Here is a 17,218-nt window from a genome sequence, read left to right as displayed (position 1 = left end):
TCAGATTCAAAATAACTCCAACTGTCTGGCAACATGAAGGAAACCTGAACATATTTTCCACACTGAAGAGTGTCTTGGACTTACTCTCTCCATTTCTTTCCGAGCACATGTGTGTGAGGGGTGAGCCCTGTGGTCTGTTTCTGTTTGCATGTTGTCCAGCCAGACATTGGAGGCGTCAAGGTGAGGCCAGGCCAGCGCCTGAGGGGACAGAGAGCCTGGCATTCCTGGATGGGTCCTCAGAGCGGGACCCCAAGCCTGACTGACCTCTTTCCAAGCTCCCCCTGACTGCAGCCTGGAATCTGCTCAGGCTCCTGGGAATCCAAAGGGCCTGTCTGTGCCCCTCGGTGCCAGCCTGGCAGCAGAGCAGCACCAGGGGGCCCAGAGGAAATAAAAAGTGGGCTTCTATCAATCCTGCCTATCTGACCATCAAACCTGTCCCACATCCTGCCTGCTCACCTGCCTACCATCTATTTGACTTACAGGAAAAACTGTCATAAAATCAGGCTCGGATAGTATAAACTATGAACAATACAACATGCATTCTCTTTCGCTGTTGCCACCATGGTTATCACTGGAGCTCAGTGCAGGCAAGAACCCACTGCTCTAGGTGGCCTTTTTCCCCTTCCCTCTATGCAGAGGCTGAGAAATAGAGAGAAACCATAGCATTGCTTCACCACTGCTGAAGCTCCATTCCCCCCGCCACCCGCAGGTGCTTCCATGTAATGAAAAAGGGCTTGAACCCGGGTCCCTGTACCTGGTGAAAGGTCAGACCTCGTGAGCTGGCACATAGCTCTGAGTGCTTCTGGGGGCTTTTGAGGGTTCACATACCACAGAGGGGCTGGGGTGGATCGCCAGGGACCCTGGCCCAGAGCTTGCACCCACCTGTGACCACTCGGAGGCCTCCCAGATAGACAGGCAGTCCTGGCCCTCACAGTTCTGCACGGGAGCTGGCCGAGGCCCTGGGCAGTAGAGGGGCCGGGTGGCAACGTGGCTGCCATTCTGCAGCTGGTACACGCAGGTCACCTCCCGGTGCTGGACGCCCTTCTCGCAGGTCGCCGAACAGGTGCCCCAAGGGCCTGCCACCCACCTGCCCAAGAGGAGAAAGAGAAACAGTGAGAGACCAATGGGTGGAGAGCCAGTCTCTCCCAAGGAACATCCAGGCAAATCATGGGTGGGAGGGACAGAAGAGTGAGACACACAGTGTGACCTAGAGAACTTTGGGCTGACCTTGGCAATGGTTCAAGAGTGCTGGGGCAGAGGGCTGCTGTGAGCTGAGTGGGTTGATGCCTAGTGCAATGACGGCTGAGCTTGGAACATAAGCAGGGCGCTAGGGATAAGCCTGACCCCTGTGCCTTTCTGACTGAGGCCACTATGCCCTGGCCCCCAGCCCCACATAATACAAAGGAGCTGCCTGCTTAGAGCTGTCACACAGGAAAGCATGAAACTGATGACACTCTGCAGAGAGCAGGGATGCCTATGGGACTATCTTCGACAAAGGAAAAATGTATGTCAGGGGAGTTGGGCGGTAGTGCGGTGGGTTAAGTGCGAGGACGGGCATAAGGATCCTGGTTCGAGCCCCCAGCTCCCCACCTTCAGGGGAGTCGCTTCATAGGAGGTGAAGCAGGTCTACAGGTGTCTGTCTTTCTCTCCCCCTCTGTCTTCCCCTCCTCTCTCCATTTCTCTCTGTCCTATCTAACAATGATGACATCAATAACAACAATAACTACAACAACAATAAAAAAGGGTAACTAAAGTGAAAATAAATAAATATATAAAAAAATTTTAAAAAGTGCCTCAACTGGAGTTGGCCCAAGAAGGATGACAGAGGACCTAGTGGGGGGTTCTACTGTTATATGGAAAACTGAGAAATGTTATGCATGTACAAACTATTATATTTACTGTCGAATGTAAAACATTAATTCCCTAATAAAGAATTAAAAATATTTTTTAATCTTAAAAATAAAGTATGTCAGGGCCAAATCAGAGTAGAGCCAGAGTGCTGGGCTGAGCTTCCCTGATGGGCTTCCTCAGTGCCAGCCCCCCACCCCATGATAGTCCTAATACTTAAGAGACTGAAATAAAAGTGATATTATTTGAGTATTCAAAGGGCAATACAACCCAAATGTCCACTGATGGACAAGTAACATGTGGCCTACACATACAATGGAGTATTTTCAGTCACAGAAAGGGAAGGCATTCAGACTGCAGCATGGATGGGCCTTGACGACATTATGCTAAGTGAGAAAGGCAGTCAAGGAAGGAGACACAGTGGAGGCTCCTGGCATCATCATTCAGAGAGACAGAGAGCAGAATGGCGAGGAGCTAGTGTTTAATGGCTGTTGCTTTAGTTTTCTGAGAACTCTGCAGCTGGGTGGTGGTGACGGTGGTTCAATGGTAAGATCCTGTCTGTTACTGAACTCAGTGCTTCCAGATGGATCAAGGGAAGCTGGAGAGACAGCTCAGTGGTGGAGCACAGGGATTCCAGAACTGAGGTCCTGGGTTTGAGCCCTGGCACTGGGTGCTCTGATTTCTCTCTCATACAGGTTGAACAAGGAAATAACCCCCCACCCCAAAGAATGGTTAAGATGATAAATCAAACACATGTGTACTTTCCACAATTAAAACCAAAACCAAAACAGGAGGTAGACCTGAGTGGTGAAGCAGGTGATAAATAGGTGACAGGAGGAGGCAAAGAAATGAAGCGTCTCCCAAGTGCTGGCAGCCAGGGGTGACAGAGGACAGGCTGGTCCTGGGCCCTGTGTGGGTCAATCCCACTGGAAGTGCCTGGCGAGCCATCAGCGGAAGGGAGGGGAGCTGCTCTGCCAAGGGCATACACTTTAATTCACTTTAGCTGTTCCTCCTTTCCTCTGTTTCCCTGTTTCTCTCTCTCTAAATGTGTCACCAGTGAATGAACGTAGGGCCTCGCACATGCATGGGACCTCAGAACAGCTATTCGGAGAGAAGGAAGGAGCGAGGCGGGTGGGTGTCACACTGCTCCATGATGCCCAGAGCTGGCCCTGGTGTTCCATGTGGTACCAGGGCTTGAACCCAAGGTCTCATGCACACTGTTTCTCAGCCGCATTGCAGCTATTTCTCAACTCAACTCCTCTGTTTTTGATCTGGATCTTGACAGACCCCAGTGAGGAAAGGAGGAGAAAACACGGCTTTCTGAAATTTCCTTTGTGGTGGCCGCAAGAGACCCTCTCGGCTACAGAAGGCCCATCTGTGGACTCGGAAACCTCCCCTGAGGGCAAAGTCCCGGAAATTCTTAGCCTTGTCATTTGGAAAAGGAACCGCGGAAGTTGTTCCATAGAACAACTTCTGCTACAATTACAACTTCAGTCATAGCTTTCTCACCAGTGTCCCCTAAAAACCTTAATGGCAGCGTTTATTAGCCAAGTTCCAGCTAGCGGCTTCTCTCAAAGGCAGTATAGCTCTAATTCCTACGGAAGCCATTGTTAGCCACTCTGCACTGCAGGCCCTCTTTCCTTCCCGGCAGAGCTGCTTGTGTTCTGAGGCTCATGACAATGTAGAGCGAGCATCCTGCCTTTCTGGAGGCTGGACATCAGGACCAGGTCCTACTGGGCTGATAATTTAAATTAATTTTCAAATATCTCATTGATACTTGTCCATTTTTTAATTATCTTTATTTATTGGACAGAGACAGCCAGAAATCAAGAGGTGGGGGATAGAGAGGAACAGAGACAGAGAGACACCAGCAGCACTGCTTCACCACTCGTGATGCTTTCCCCCTGCAGGAGGGGAGCGGGGACTCGAACCTGGGTCCTTGTGCACTGTAACATGTGTGCTCAACCAGGTGCACCACCACCCGGCCCTCACTTTTTATTTTAATGAGTGAGAGATACCAAGAGCAGAAAGAGTAGAAAGACCAGAGCACTGACTAGCTCTGGCTTATGGTGGTACTGGAGATCGAACCTGGGACTCCAGAGTCTCAGGCATAGGAATCTAGTACATAGTCACCATGCTGTCTCTTCAGCCTCCAGATCTATTTTAAGGCCACTTGACTGTCACACAGCTAGAGGATTAACCTTTGGAAATCCAATCTTTTTCTCTGCCATGGCTATTGGTGCATGATTACACTGTTCCCAGTGGCCTTATTACTTTTTTAAAAATATTTTTTATAGTGGAACAACAACTGAGACATACCTGACCTCTGCTCTACCACTCAAAAAACTTCCCCCGGCCTCCACCCACAGAAATATAGGGCCCAGGGGCTTGAACATGGGCCCTCTCTCATGGTAATGTTTGACTGGGTGAGCCTTGGCCTGGCCCCCAGAAATTTACTGCCTCACAGCTCTGGAGTTTAAGAGTGAAAACTCAAGGTGTCTGAGCCTCTGAAAGGCCCTGCTCCACGCCTCTCCTTGTGGGTTCTGGTATCAGCCAGCAATCCTTGCCAGTCAGAGGCATCTCAAGTTCTTGCCTCTGTCCTCACAGTCTCCCCATGCCTGTGTCATTATAAGCCACCTCTTCAGGGGGACGCCTGCCAGACTGCAGCAGGGGCAGGGCGTTCCTAGTCCTGCAGACCACAGCTGAGTGATGCTATTAGCAAAGAAATTCACAGAGGTCAGGGGTGGGGGCACCAGATATTCTTTTGGAGTTGTGGAGGAGACACAATTCAGGCCACAACAGCACTTTCAGGCCTTCTGCCACATTCATGTCCCTTCGACATTTAACCTAACAGAGTTGCAGTTCCAGGATTGGGGTGCAGGCATCTTTGGAGGCCTCATTTTTTTGCCTACGACAGAGCCATCACATTCAATTCTGAGCAATTCGGCTTCTGTTCAAAATACCCTTTCTGTTCAACTCTTGATTTTGCTGATGTCTACATGAGGGAAAGCTCTTGTGACATAGGTAAGCTGAACTGTGGCATGACTGTGTGTACACACACAGACACACGCATCCTCAGCATCTCATTCTTCTAAGTCATTTTATGTTGACTACAAAGTAAGTCTCAAATACAGACAATAAATAAAGAGGGGGCCAGGTTAGTGACACACCTGGTTAAGTTCACACATCACCATGTACAAGGACGCAGGTTCGAGACACCACTCCCCACCTGCAGGGGGAATGCTTCACAAGTGATGAAGCAGATCTGCAGATGTCTCTCTTTATCTTTCCCTCCCTATCTCCCCCTCCCCTCTCAATTTCCATCTGTCCTGTTTAATGAAAAAATAGAAAGGAAAAAAACGAGAAAAAATGGCCACTGGACTGCCATGATTCTATCCTGACTTCTCTGGGAAGATGTCCTAGAACCTTACCTCTCTGGAGATCTACCCCACTAGGGAAAGACAGATATGGGATGGGGGTATAGATCAACCTGTCAACACCCATGTCCAGTGGAGAAGCAATTATAGAAGCCAGAACGCCTACCTTTTGCACTCCATAAAGATCTTTGGTCCATATTCCCAGAAGGGGAGAAATATTAAGGGAAGAAGGGATAGGAGGAAGAGGATAAGAAGGCTCTGAACTCCAGCTCCATCAGGACCCACAGAGAGAGGAGGAAAAAGGGAGGAACATTTGGATGTAGTAATATGGTCATGTATGGTTTGGAGGGGAAGAAAGGATGGGACCAGGAAGAAAAGGGGGCAATTCTAGAAATCTAGACAGTTGTAGAGATGATGGTTAACCCATGTCTGCAATCGTGGAATAACTATGGTAGTTTGCAATGGAGGGATTGGGGATTCAGAAATCTGGTGGTAGGAACATTGTAGAATTATACCCCTGTTGACATGTAATTTTGTGAATCAATATTAAATCACTAATAAGAAATGACCGGGAGTCGGGCTGTAGCGCAGCGGGTTAAGCGCAGGTGGCGCAAAGCACAAGGACCGGCATAAGGATCCCGGTTTGAACCCCAGCTCCCCACCTGCAGGGGAGTCGCTTCACAGGCGGTGAAGCAGGTCTGCAGGTGTCTATCTTTCTCTCCTCCTCTCTGTCTTCCCCTCCTCTCTCCATTTCTCTCTGTCCTATCCAACAACGACAACAACAATAATAACTACAACAATAAAACAACAAGGGCAACAAAAGGGAATAAATAAATTAAATAAATATTTAAAAAAAATAAAAAAAATAAAAATAAAAAACTTTAAAAAAAATAAGAAATGACCACTGGAAGAGATGGATTCTTAGTACAGGCACGGAGTTCCAGTGATAATCCTGGTGGCAAAATAAAACAAAACCAACAAACAAAAATGTTGGCTTGTTCCTTATTTTTGGCTACTACAAATTGTCAAGAATAGAAAGAAAGGGTAGAACAAAGAAAGGGTGGAAAGGGTAGAAGCTCTCATGTGGGCTGTCCCAGAAGACAGAATGCATCAAAGGGAAGCATCTGGCTGAATATTGACTGAGCACCTATTGATGGCCTTTTCTGTCCAATGGATGCTCTCTATAGTAGCTAAGTAGTAGGAGTATGGAAACAAGATGCCAATATGAGATTCTCTGAGCATCTTCCATAGAGTGGCATTCCCCAAGCACTGCATCCAACACACCTCAGACAAACTCTAAGAGCATAACAAGAAGCATGGTAAAGAGTCCCTGAAGCTCCAGGAAGTCACAGGGCAGTTGAATGAGAGAACAGCTACTGTAATGGATACTTTATTCAACCTTTGTCAACTCCATTCCATGTTTTGCTCTGACCCAAGGACAGCCCATTCGATGTAGTGTCCCCACTTCTATGAAGCTCAGTCTAGTGTCTGTTCCTTGGGAAAGAAGGAAATGGATGTGCAAGTAAGTTCTTCATCTGATGATGTGGTTTGGAGGAGACAGAGCTTGAGTGGATCCTGAAGGTCAAAGTGAAGTTGACCAGTGGAAGAATTAGAGCTTAGAGTTGGGGGGTGGGGGGTGAGGAGAGAGGAAGAGCTGACCATGAAATGTGAAGGATCATGAATGGTGGTCCAACTGCAAAATCTGGGGTGACCAGTCCTCAGAGGGTATTTAAGAGTTGATGGGAGAGAAGGTTCATTGGGGACAAGATTGTGGCTTTCAAAGGCAATGATGGAGGGACAGAAAACCGACACTGGACTTCCAGAGGCAGGGCTACAGAGCAGCAGCAGCTGTGCTTCTCTCCTATCCTCTCCTGAGTCAACTAGGAATATCAAAGGAGATCACCTGGGACCGCAACAAGACAGGACTAGAACGACTTCAAGAACCCACCAAATCACCGTGAGTGCAAACACGTGTGGCTCATGGACAGAGAGGAGCCTAGGGAGAGATTAAGTAGCTGGTAACAGTCCAGCAGTTTACCAGTTGAGACACCACCTCCAGTGTGTTTCACCAACAAGGGGACAGCTGAAAGGAGGAGAGAACTCCCCTGAGATTCACCATTTGCAACTGTGAGTCTCCATTTCTACTGCCCTCAGAATCTGGAGCAACAGCAGGGAGGCCCTGTGCTGACACCAGGGGACAGAGAACTAACCAGGAAACTTAGGTGAAGATCTATACCTTGGTGGCCTAGCGGTGGGGCTGTGAAAGTCTCTTTGCATAACCACTGGATTTGCCACACCCTGCTTTATCTCTTGGTCAGGAGTCAGTGATTAAGCTAAGAAGCCTACTTATACTTTAAAAACCCTCAGGCCCCCATAGCCTACAGGGAAGAAAAAGAACAAAAGAGGCTTTTAAGCCACTGAACTCCAACTCAGGGATTAAAGTACTATTGAAACAACTATCAATTTCTACAACTGTGAACCCTTTAATTACTTACTTAGACACAAGTCATTCCAGGCAAGAGTGATCAGTAATTTGAAAAGTATTGATAGAGGGACCTCATAACATACTATATAAAATGGTTAAACCAACAAGAAGTATTGGAGAAATGAACCAGGACAAGAGTCCAGCTAAAAGCCTCCCAAAAGGTGAAGCACAAAATAATGAGGTCAACATCCAAACACTAGTTAAGGAAATAATCACAGGAATGAGTAAAGAGTTTGAAAGAATTGTCATCAGAAATGAAGAAACAACAAATGAGACCCTGGAAGAAAACACTAATTATCTCAAGGTTATTAGAGAGCTGAAAGCTGAAATAGCTGAGCTAAGAACACAACTAGCTGAACAAGTTACAACAGTATCAGAACAAGGAAACAAAGTAGATGAACCCCAGAAAACAGTAGAGGGAAGAGAGAAAAGAATAAATGAGACTGAAGACAGAATTAGCAAGATCAAGGACGAATTAGAGACAACTAAAAAAGAAGTAAGAGATCTCAAAAAGAGATTAAGAGATACTGAAAACAACAACAGAGACCTATGGGATGACTTCAAAAGAAATAATAGATGCATTATTGGCTTACCAGAGGAAGAACGTGAGGGAGGGGAAGAAAACATTCTTCAGGACATAATAGCTGAGAACTTTTCTAGTCTAGACAACATCAAAGACATAAAGGTTCAAGAAGCCCAGAGGGACCCAAGAAGAATTAACACAGACTTAAAGACACCAAGACACATCATATTTAGAATGGAAAGGAATAAGGATAAAGAAAGGATCCTGAATGCTGCAAGAGAAAAACAAAGAGTCATCTACAGAAGAAAACCCATAAGATTAGCAGCAGGCTTCTTCACACAAACACTACAGGCCAGAAGAGAATGGCAAGATATCTATTGAGTGCTTACTGAGAAAGGCTTTCAACCAAGATTATTTATCCTGCTAGACTGCCATTTAGACTAGATGGAGCCATAAAAACCTTCCAGACAAGCAACAGCTGAAGGAATCAACTATCACATGCCCTGAAAGAAGTTCTGAAAGGTCTCCTATAAACAGTCAGACCACCATAAATATACCATATATCAGAACACCCTAAAACTCTACAAGAATGTCATTAAAATATCTTCAATCTTGATATCAATAAATGTCAATGGCCTGAATTCACCTATTAAAAGACACAGAGTAGGAAGATCGATCAGAAAACACAACCCAACAATATGCTGTATACAGGAAAGGCACCTAACTCAACAAGACAAACACAGGCTCAAAGTGAAAGGATGGAAAACTATCATACAAGTCAATGGCCCACAAGAAAGAGAAGGAAGAGCTATTCTCATATCTGACACGACAGACTTTAAAATAAATAAAATTTAAAAAGCTAAGTATGGACACTACTTAATGTTCAGATGATCAGTCAATCAAGAGGACTTAATAATTATTAACATCTATGCACCCAATGAGAAGCCATCTAAATACATCAAGCATCTACTGAAAGCAATATATTAACAGTAACACAGTCATAGTAGGGGACTTCAACACCCCACTCTTTCAACTTGACAGGCATTCAGGCAGAAAATCAATAAAGACATGAGGGAGTTAAATGAGGAAATAAACTAGAACTATTGGTCATTTTCAGAGTCATTCATCCTAAGAAACTGGAATACACATATTACTCAAGTCCACATGGGTCATTCTCAAGGACAGACCATATGTTAGGGCACAAAAACAGCATTAGCAAATTCAAGAGCATTGAAATCATCCCAAGCATTGAAATCATCTTCTCAGACCACAGTGAAATTAAACTAACATTTAACAATCAACAGAAGATTACTAATAGTCCCAAAATGTGGAAGCTCAACAGTACACTACTTAACAATTACTGGGTCAAAGGGGAAATAAAGGAAGAAATCAAAATGTATCAAGAATTCAATGAAAATGAAGACACAAGCTATCAAAATATTTGCAACACAGCTAAGGCAGTACTGAGAGGAAAGTTCATAGCCATATAAGCACACATTAAGAAATAAGAAAAAGCACAAATAAACAGCCTGATTGCACATCATAAAGACCTAGAAGAACAACAACAAAGGCACCTTAAAGCAACCAACAGGACAGAAATCACTAAAGTTAGGGCATAAATAAATAATAGCGAAAATAAAAAAAACATACAAAAGATCAATGAAAGTAAATGTTGGTTCTTCGAAAGAGTGAACAAAATTGACAAAACTTTAGCTAGACTGACAAAAAAAAAAAAAAAAAAAAGGGAGAAGACCCAAATAAATCGGAGAGTAAATTGTTGTATGCTTCACATTGGTTTTGGTCTCACCACCCACCGCCTCTGAGAGATTGTGGTATGACCCCTGCTAGTTTCGCGGGCCCTCTTCTCCCCGCCCCCGGAACCCCGATGGACTTTGAGAGTTCTGGCCACAGCCGCTGGAGGAGAAAGCTGCAGGACAGATCTGTGTGGTGATTAGTTTTGAGAGTCCCTCTCTGCCGCTGGAGGAGAAAGACAGGAGAGCACACGTTTGCCCGCTCGTGAATAAAGATTAAACTGCGTTCTCAGCTCAGCCGTGTGTCTCTGGTCGTCTCTGTTACCCGCCTGTGAAGCCAGCTCGGTTAAAACAACAGTAAATGAAAGAGGAGATATCACAATAGACACCACAGAAATTCAACATATCATTTGAAGCTTCTATGAACAACTATATGCCACCAAGCTAGAGAACCTGGAAGAAATGGATGATTTCCTAGATACTTACAAACTTCCAAAATTAAGTAAAGAAGAACTAGATAACATGAACAGGCCCAACACAGCTAATGAAATAGAAACAGTAATAAAAAACCTTCCCAAAAATAAAAGTCCTGGGCCAAATGGTTTTACAATGAATTCTACAAAACCTTCAAAGAACTAATATCTCTAATTTTAAAAGTCTTCCAGAAGATTGAAGACACTGGAATACTCCCTTCCAGCTTCTATGAAGCCAACATCACTTTGATACCAAAAGCAGACAGGGACACAACCAAAAAAGAAAACTACAGACCAATATCTTTGATGAACATAGATGCTAAAATATTGAACAAAATTCTAGCCAACTGGATACAGCGATATATTAAAAAGATTGTTCATCATGACCAAGTGGAGTTTATTCCAGGCATGCAAGGTCGGTAAATCAATCAATTTGATCCACATCAACAAAAGCAAGACCAAAACCCACATGGTCATATCAATAGATGCAGAGAAAGCATTTGACAAAACAACATCCCTTTAAGATCAAAATGCTACAAAAAATGGGAATAGATGGAAAATTCCTGAAGCTACAGGCAACATCATACTCAATGGTGAAAAACTGTATTTCACCTCAGATCAGGTACTAGATAGGGCTGCCCACTATCACCATTACTATTCAACCTAGTGTTGGAAGTTCTTACCATAGCAATAAGGCAGGAGCAAGGAATGAAAAGTATACAGATTGGAAGAGAAGATGTCAAACTCTCCCTATTTGCAGATGACATGATAGTATACATAGAAAAACCTAAGGAATCCAGCAAGAAGCTTTTGGAAATCATCAGGCAATGCAGTTAAGGTGTCAGGCGACAAAATTAACATTGAAAAGTCAGTGGCATTCCTCTATGCAAACACTAAGTTAGAAGTTGAAATCCATGACCTAGAGCAGTTTTTCATATGTTTGTTAGCCTTTTGGATCTCCTCTGTAGTGAATGTTTTGTTGATATCCTCTGCCCATTTTTGGGTGGGGTCATTTGCTTTTTTGGTGCTAAGTTTGCTGAGCTCTTTATATATTTTGGTGATTAGTTTCTTGTCTGATGTATGGCATGTGAAGATCTTCTCCCATTCTGTGAGGGGTCTCTTTGTTTGTGTGATAGTTTCTTTGGATGTGCAGGAGCTTTTCAATTTGATGTAGTCCCATTGGTTTGTTTCTGCTTTAGTCTTCCTTGCAATTGGGTTTGATTCATCAAAGATGTCCTTGATGTGTAGGTGGGAAACTGTTTTACCAATGTTTTCTTCTAAGTATTTGATTGTTTCTGGTCTGACATCTAGGTCTTTGATCCATTTGGATTTGATTTTTGTTTCTGGTGAGATAAAGTGGTTCAATTTCATTCTTCTGCATGTTGCAACCCAGTTTTCCCAGCACCATTTATTGAAGAGAGCCTCCTTTTTCCATTTAATCCTTTGGGCCCCCTTATCAAAGATTAGATGTCCATAGGTGTGAGGATTTATTTCTGGGCTTTCAATTCTGTTCCACTGGTCTGTGTGCCTATTTTTGTTCCAGTACCATGCTGTTTTGATGATGATGGCTTTATAATATAGTTTAAGGTCTGGGAGTGTGATGCCTCCATTTCTGTTTCTTTTCCTCATAATGGCTTTGGCAATTCTAGGTGTTTTCAGGTTCCAGATAAATGATTGTAGTGTTTGTTCTATTCTCTTAAAGAAGCTTGGTGGAACTTTGATGGGTATTGCATTAAATTTGTATATGGCTCTGGGGAGAATATTCATTTTGATGATATTTATTCTTCCAATCCATGAGCATGGGATATCTTTCCATTTCTTGGTATCAGTTTCTATTTCCTTGAGTAGTGACTCATCGTTTTCAGCATACAGGTCTTTCACTTCTTTGGTCAACTTTATTCCTAGGTATTTGATTGATTTTGCTGAAATAGTAAATGGGAGTGATTTCTGGATGTCTTCTTCAAATTTAGTGTTTGCATAAAGAAATGCCACTCTAGGTCACTGATTGTCAGAGAAATGCAAATTAAGACAACACTAAGATATCACCTCACTCCTTTAAGAATGGCATACATCAAAAAGGACAGCAGCAACAAATGCTGGAGAGGTTGTGGGGACAGAGGAACCCTTTTACATTGCTGGTGGGAATGTAAATTGGTCCAGCCTCTGTGGAGAGCAGTCTGGAAAACTCTCAGAAGGCTAGACATGGACCCTCCATATGATCCAGTAATTCCTCTCCTGGGGTTATACCCCAAGGACTCCATAACACCCAACCAAAAAGAGGTGTGTACTCCTATGTTCATAGCAGCACAATTCATAATAGCTAAAACCTGGAAGCAACCCAGGTGCCCAACAACAGATGAATGGCTGAGAAAGCTGTGGTATATATACACAATGGAATACTATGCAGCTATTAAGATCAATGAATCCACCTTCTCTAACCCATTTTGGACAGAGCTAGAAGGAATTATGTTAAGTGAGCTAAGTCAGAAAGATAAAGATGAGTATGGGATGATCCCACTCATCAACAGAAGTTGACTAAGAAGATCTGAAAGGGAAACTAAAAGCAGGACCTGACCAAATTGTAAGTAGGGCACCAAAGTAAAAACCCTGTGGTGAGGGGTAGACATGCAGCTTCCTGGACCAGTGGGGGGTGGGAGTGGGTGGGAGGGATGGGTCACAGTCTTGGTGGTGGGAATGGTGTTTATGTACACTCCTAGTAAAATGTAGTCATATAAATCACTAGTTAATTAATATGAGAGGGGGAAAATTAATTGTATGTCTCGAAGTTTTTTAAAACACAGACTGAATCTTTTTAATATATATGCTGTGTAATTGATATGCAGACTCTCTCAAAAGCCTACACCAAGTAGATCAGCAGCAACCAATAGCACAGCTATATACAAGATACTGGGTACTGTACTGCAAACCCTAACAAAAGGACTTTTCAAAGTTAACCCAATTACCAAATAATGTGATGATAACATTAACTATCGATTGTCTTTTTGAACCCTAAGACAGCAGGAACCTCACATCTCCACTATAGAGCCTCTAGTTCCCCCAGTCCTGGAACCCTTGGATAGGGCCCACTTTCCCGTATGCCTCTCTCAATCCATATCAAATAATATTGCATCTGCTGATCACAACCTAACCAACGCAACAATTGCCACCTCAACATGCTTCACTTCAGACTGTATCCAGAGACTTCACGTGTGGAACAACAGCCCTTCAGCTTCATTACTCGGGTGAGACCTTTCCTTTCATAGTATACTCTAATTCCATCTCAGGTGGTTCACTTTCTAACAAAGTTCCCAAACCTAGATATACACCAGTTTCTGTGAGAGAGAACATATGTTCACATGTATCCGTAAACTACTGCAAAATATATACCTGAAAGCAGAAGTACACTAGAGTCTGCAGTGAGTACCCCCCTAACACTTCCTCTCCACTATTCCAAGCTTTGGGTCCATGATTGCTCAACAATTTGTTTGGCTTCGTATGTTAACTCTCTTTTCAGTCATCAGGTTCCAGATGTCATCAGGATGCCGGCCAGGCTTCCCTGGACTGAAGACCCCACCAATGTGTCCTGGAGCTCAGCTTCCCCAGAGACCCATCCTACTAGGGAAAGAGAGAGGCAGACTGGGAGCATGGACTGACCAGTCAACGCCCATGTTCAGCGGGGAAGCAATTACAGAAGCCAGACCTTCTACCTTCTGCAACCCACAATGACCCTGAGTCCATGCTTCAAGAGGGATAGAGAATGGGAAAGCTATCAGGGGAGGGGGTGGGATATGGAGATTGGGTGGTGGGAATTGTGTGGAGTTGTACCCCTCCTACTCTATGGTTTTGTTAATTAATCCTTTCTTAAATAAAAAATAAAAAAAATAAAAAAAGAAGTTGAAATCCAGAAATCAATTCCTTTTACTATAGTAACAAAAACAATAAAATAGCTAGGAATAAACCTAACCAAAGAAGTGAAAGACTTCTAAGACTACTAAGGGTGGAGCTGACAGGAATCTGAGAATATGGAGTTATGGTCAGGATTCTGGCTGGCCCTGAGAATGTGGGTGGTGTCTCCTCAGGACAGCCAGACAAATCAGAGCTCTCACTTACTATCAACCAACCCTCTGCTGAGAGGAAGTGTGGAAAAGCAAACCCTGCAACATGGAGTGGAGCCAGTCCACTCCACTGGGGCATGCTCATCTCTTCCTCTTATAGCGGCTGCCATCTTGCTTTTACATCCACTGTTGCTCCAGAGGAAGGTGACACTGGCCTGCTTATCTCCTTCATAGATGGAAACACCAGACTAGACAGACAGCAAGACTGGCCCATGGCCCACCAGATCCTAAGTGTGAGGCTTCTCTCTGCTCCAATCTAGGACTTCCCTCTCTTAGTTTATTTGGTCATGCTTCTGGTACGCCTCACCAGCCTTGTTGTGATGTCCTGGAAATTAAAGGTCACCCCAAATGGACGAGCCCAGACTGAATCCTCACTCTGTCAATTCAATAGCTACATAACTGTGCACCAGCACTCCAATTTTCTTTTCCATAAAAGGTAGGTATAGCTCTCATCTCACAAGCCAGTTGGAAAAGTGGCCGTGATAATCTCTGCCAGGCACAAGCCTGGCTCTCTCGGTGTCCTGTGAGTGTCAGCTGTTTATCGTTATTATCTCTCTCTCTTGGCAGAATTGGGACCTTGTGCAGACATGATTCCATTACTCTGAGCATCTTTTTCATTCAGATAGAGAGAGAGAGAGAGAGAGAGAGAGAGAGAGAGATGGAGGCGCAGCACCTCCCATGTGGTGCCAGGGCTTGAATCTCGGCTGTGCACATAACAAGGCATATGCCCTACCCAGTGAACTATCATTTTGCCCTCTCAGCATCACTTACTGTCCTGCCTGGAATTATTCTCTGCAGTCTAGGCATATAGACCTCTCCAGCCTGGGCAGTAAATAGGTGGGCATTCTGAGACCAAACATATTTACCTTCAACTTATTTTTTTCCTATTTTTCAATAAGCTTTCATAATTGGCATGAGAAGAACATGAGAACTAGCAGAAGCCTGAATCTTACAACTTGGGGACAAGTTACTGAGTGACTGACTGATAACACTGGTGGCGTGGTAGAACAGTTTCTTCTTTTGTATCTGGTGATTTTGTTCTCCCAACACGAACTACTGAAGGGACTTCCCACTTCATGCTCTTGCTTCCATAGGTGGGCCTGAAGCTGGGTTCTCACTCACACAAGTATTCAGGGCATAGTGTCGGGTCCCTTGCTGGCCAATTGGGCAAGAACAGTAGACGGATGCACCGTTTTATTCCACCTGTGTTAGTGTGCTCCATGGGTACCATGCTTCTTATGCATCAAAGACCTGTGGGGCCCTTGTGTCCAGTGAGTCGATGGGCGCCATGTTTCCAAAGCATGAGCCTCTGTCACGATTGACCAGGGGCGCACACTGATTATTAGACACAGTGTTATTTCATTAGAGGGTACAGAGCAAACATAACTTTTCCATGCACTGGGAAATCAATGATTTAGGGGATTTGTTTTACTGAGGGGCCCTGCTTCATTGGTGGTGTTCTGGAACAGAATCTGTGCTGTACATGTGTGTGAGGACCGGGGAACCGATTTCTGGTAGGTCAAGTCCCTGGGTTGATGTCTAGTGCAGGGGAACCCCCACGTGTGCATCTCTGGCAGTTCTCCCCAGTGCCGGACCCCCGTACACAGGACTGAGAATCTCTGAGTGAGGACACACAAAGGTGGATGCCAGGCCTTTCTCTACCAGCTCAGCTTCCGGGGCCCTCTGGGATGTGGGCCTGGGGTCAGGAGATGAGGTAGAGGCTGGCTGGCCAAGCGGAAAACCTTCTAGGTTCTTTCCCCAGACACCAGGGAGGGCTCTGGGCAGCATCAGAGGGTGGCCTGGAGCCAGCAGCTCTGTTCTGAATGCAGTCAAGACATGCTGAAGCACGCGCCATTTATAGTTTCTGCTGGCCCGCAGGGTGGCTGCTTTTATTGAACAGATGTCTGGGGAAGCAAGGGGGTGGGGGTGACACTCCCCCTGGGAACCTGAAGATGCTTTGTGGCTTGACCTGCAACTCCACATCCCCCACTCCGAACTCATGGGTTACAAGCACTATCCACACTTGTTAAAAAAAAAAAATCTCACTAGTTAGCAATTTGTTTTGTGAAGGAGGGAATGAAAACCTGAGGCACATGCCAGGGGAGCTGGTGCTGGTCTGTGAGCCTGAGTTCCTCTGGCCTGGAGGCTGCTGGTCCTGTCCTAACAACTGAGGTGAACGGAAGGCTGGGACCTGACAGCTTTCCACTCCATGTTAGTCTTCCTGCAGAGCTCCCTGAGACACTGTGGGAAGTGCTTATTTGCTGAAGAAGGAAGGAAAAAAGGAAGGGAGCAATGAAGGGAGGGAAGGAGAGAGAGAGAGTAGGAGAGAAGGATAGCCTCAACCCCAGACTAAAATAAGGTGTAAGGGGAAATACTTGTAAAACGTGAGGAACTGAGGCACAGAGAAGCTCAGGGGCTTGCCCAAGGCTTGCACATTGGCTGAGCAGAAAGGATCATTTCAACAAGGACGTTGAGATGTACAGGCCAGGCGAGAACACTCAGACATTTACGACACACGATGCACTATATTCCTGGAGCTAGGAAGGCCCCGCTGGGATCTGTTTTGGAGCAAGTTCATTCCTCCAGAAGGAACCCTGCACCTCTACCTACCCCACGGGCCTCAGTCATAGGCAGTTAAGTTGCTAA

The 17,218-nt window shown here is 44.9% G+C and overlaps 1 protein-coding gene across 3 annotated transcripts in view; it reads right to left on the bottom strand.

The window, feature by feature from the left end:
• Nucleotides 1–17,218, bottom strand: part of ADAMTS17 (ADAM metallopeptidase with thrombospondin type 1 motif 17) — a 332,233-nt gene that overhangs the window by 124,065 nt on the left and 190,950 nt on the right. For all 3 annotated transcript variants that reach the window (XR_009546590.1, XM_060179312.1, XM_060179313.1), the window contains exon 20: nt 883–1,087. Coding sequence is in view for 2 of the 3 variants with exons in the window: in XM_060179312.1 (XP_060035295.1) it covers nt 883–1,087 (205 nt within the window). In the remaining variant the exon portion in view is untranslated. The remainder of the gene's footprint in view (nt 1–882; nt 1,088–17,218) is intronic.

This window comes from Erinaceus europaeus, chromosome 20 (genome assembly GCF_950295315.1).
Source record: "Erinaceus europaeus chromosome 20, mEriEur2.1, whole genome shotgun sequence".
Taxonomy (NCBI): domain Eukaryota; kingdom Metazoa; phylum Chordata; class Mammalia; order Eulipotyphla; family Erinaceidae; genus Erinaceus; species Erinaceus europaeus.
Note: the sequence above shows the minus strand (reverse complement) of the source record. Positions and strands in the feature narration are given on the sequence as shown.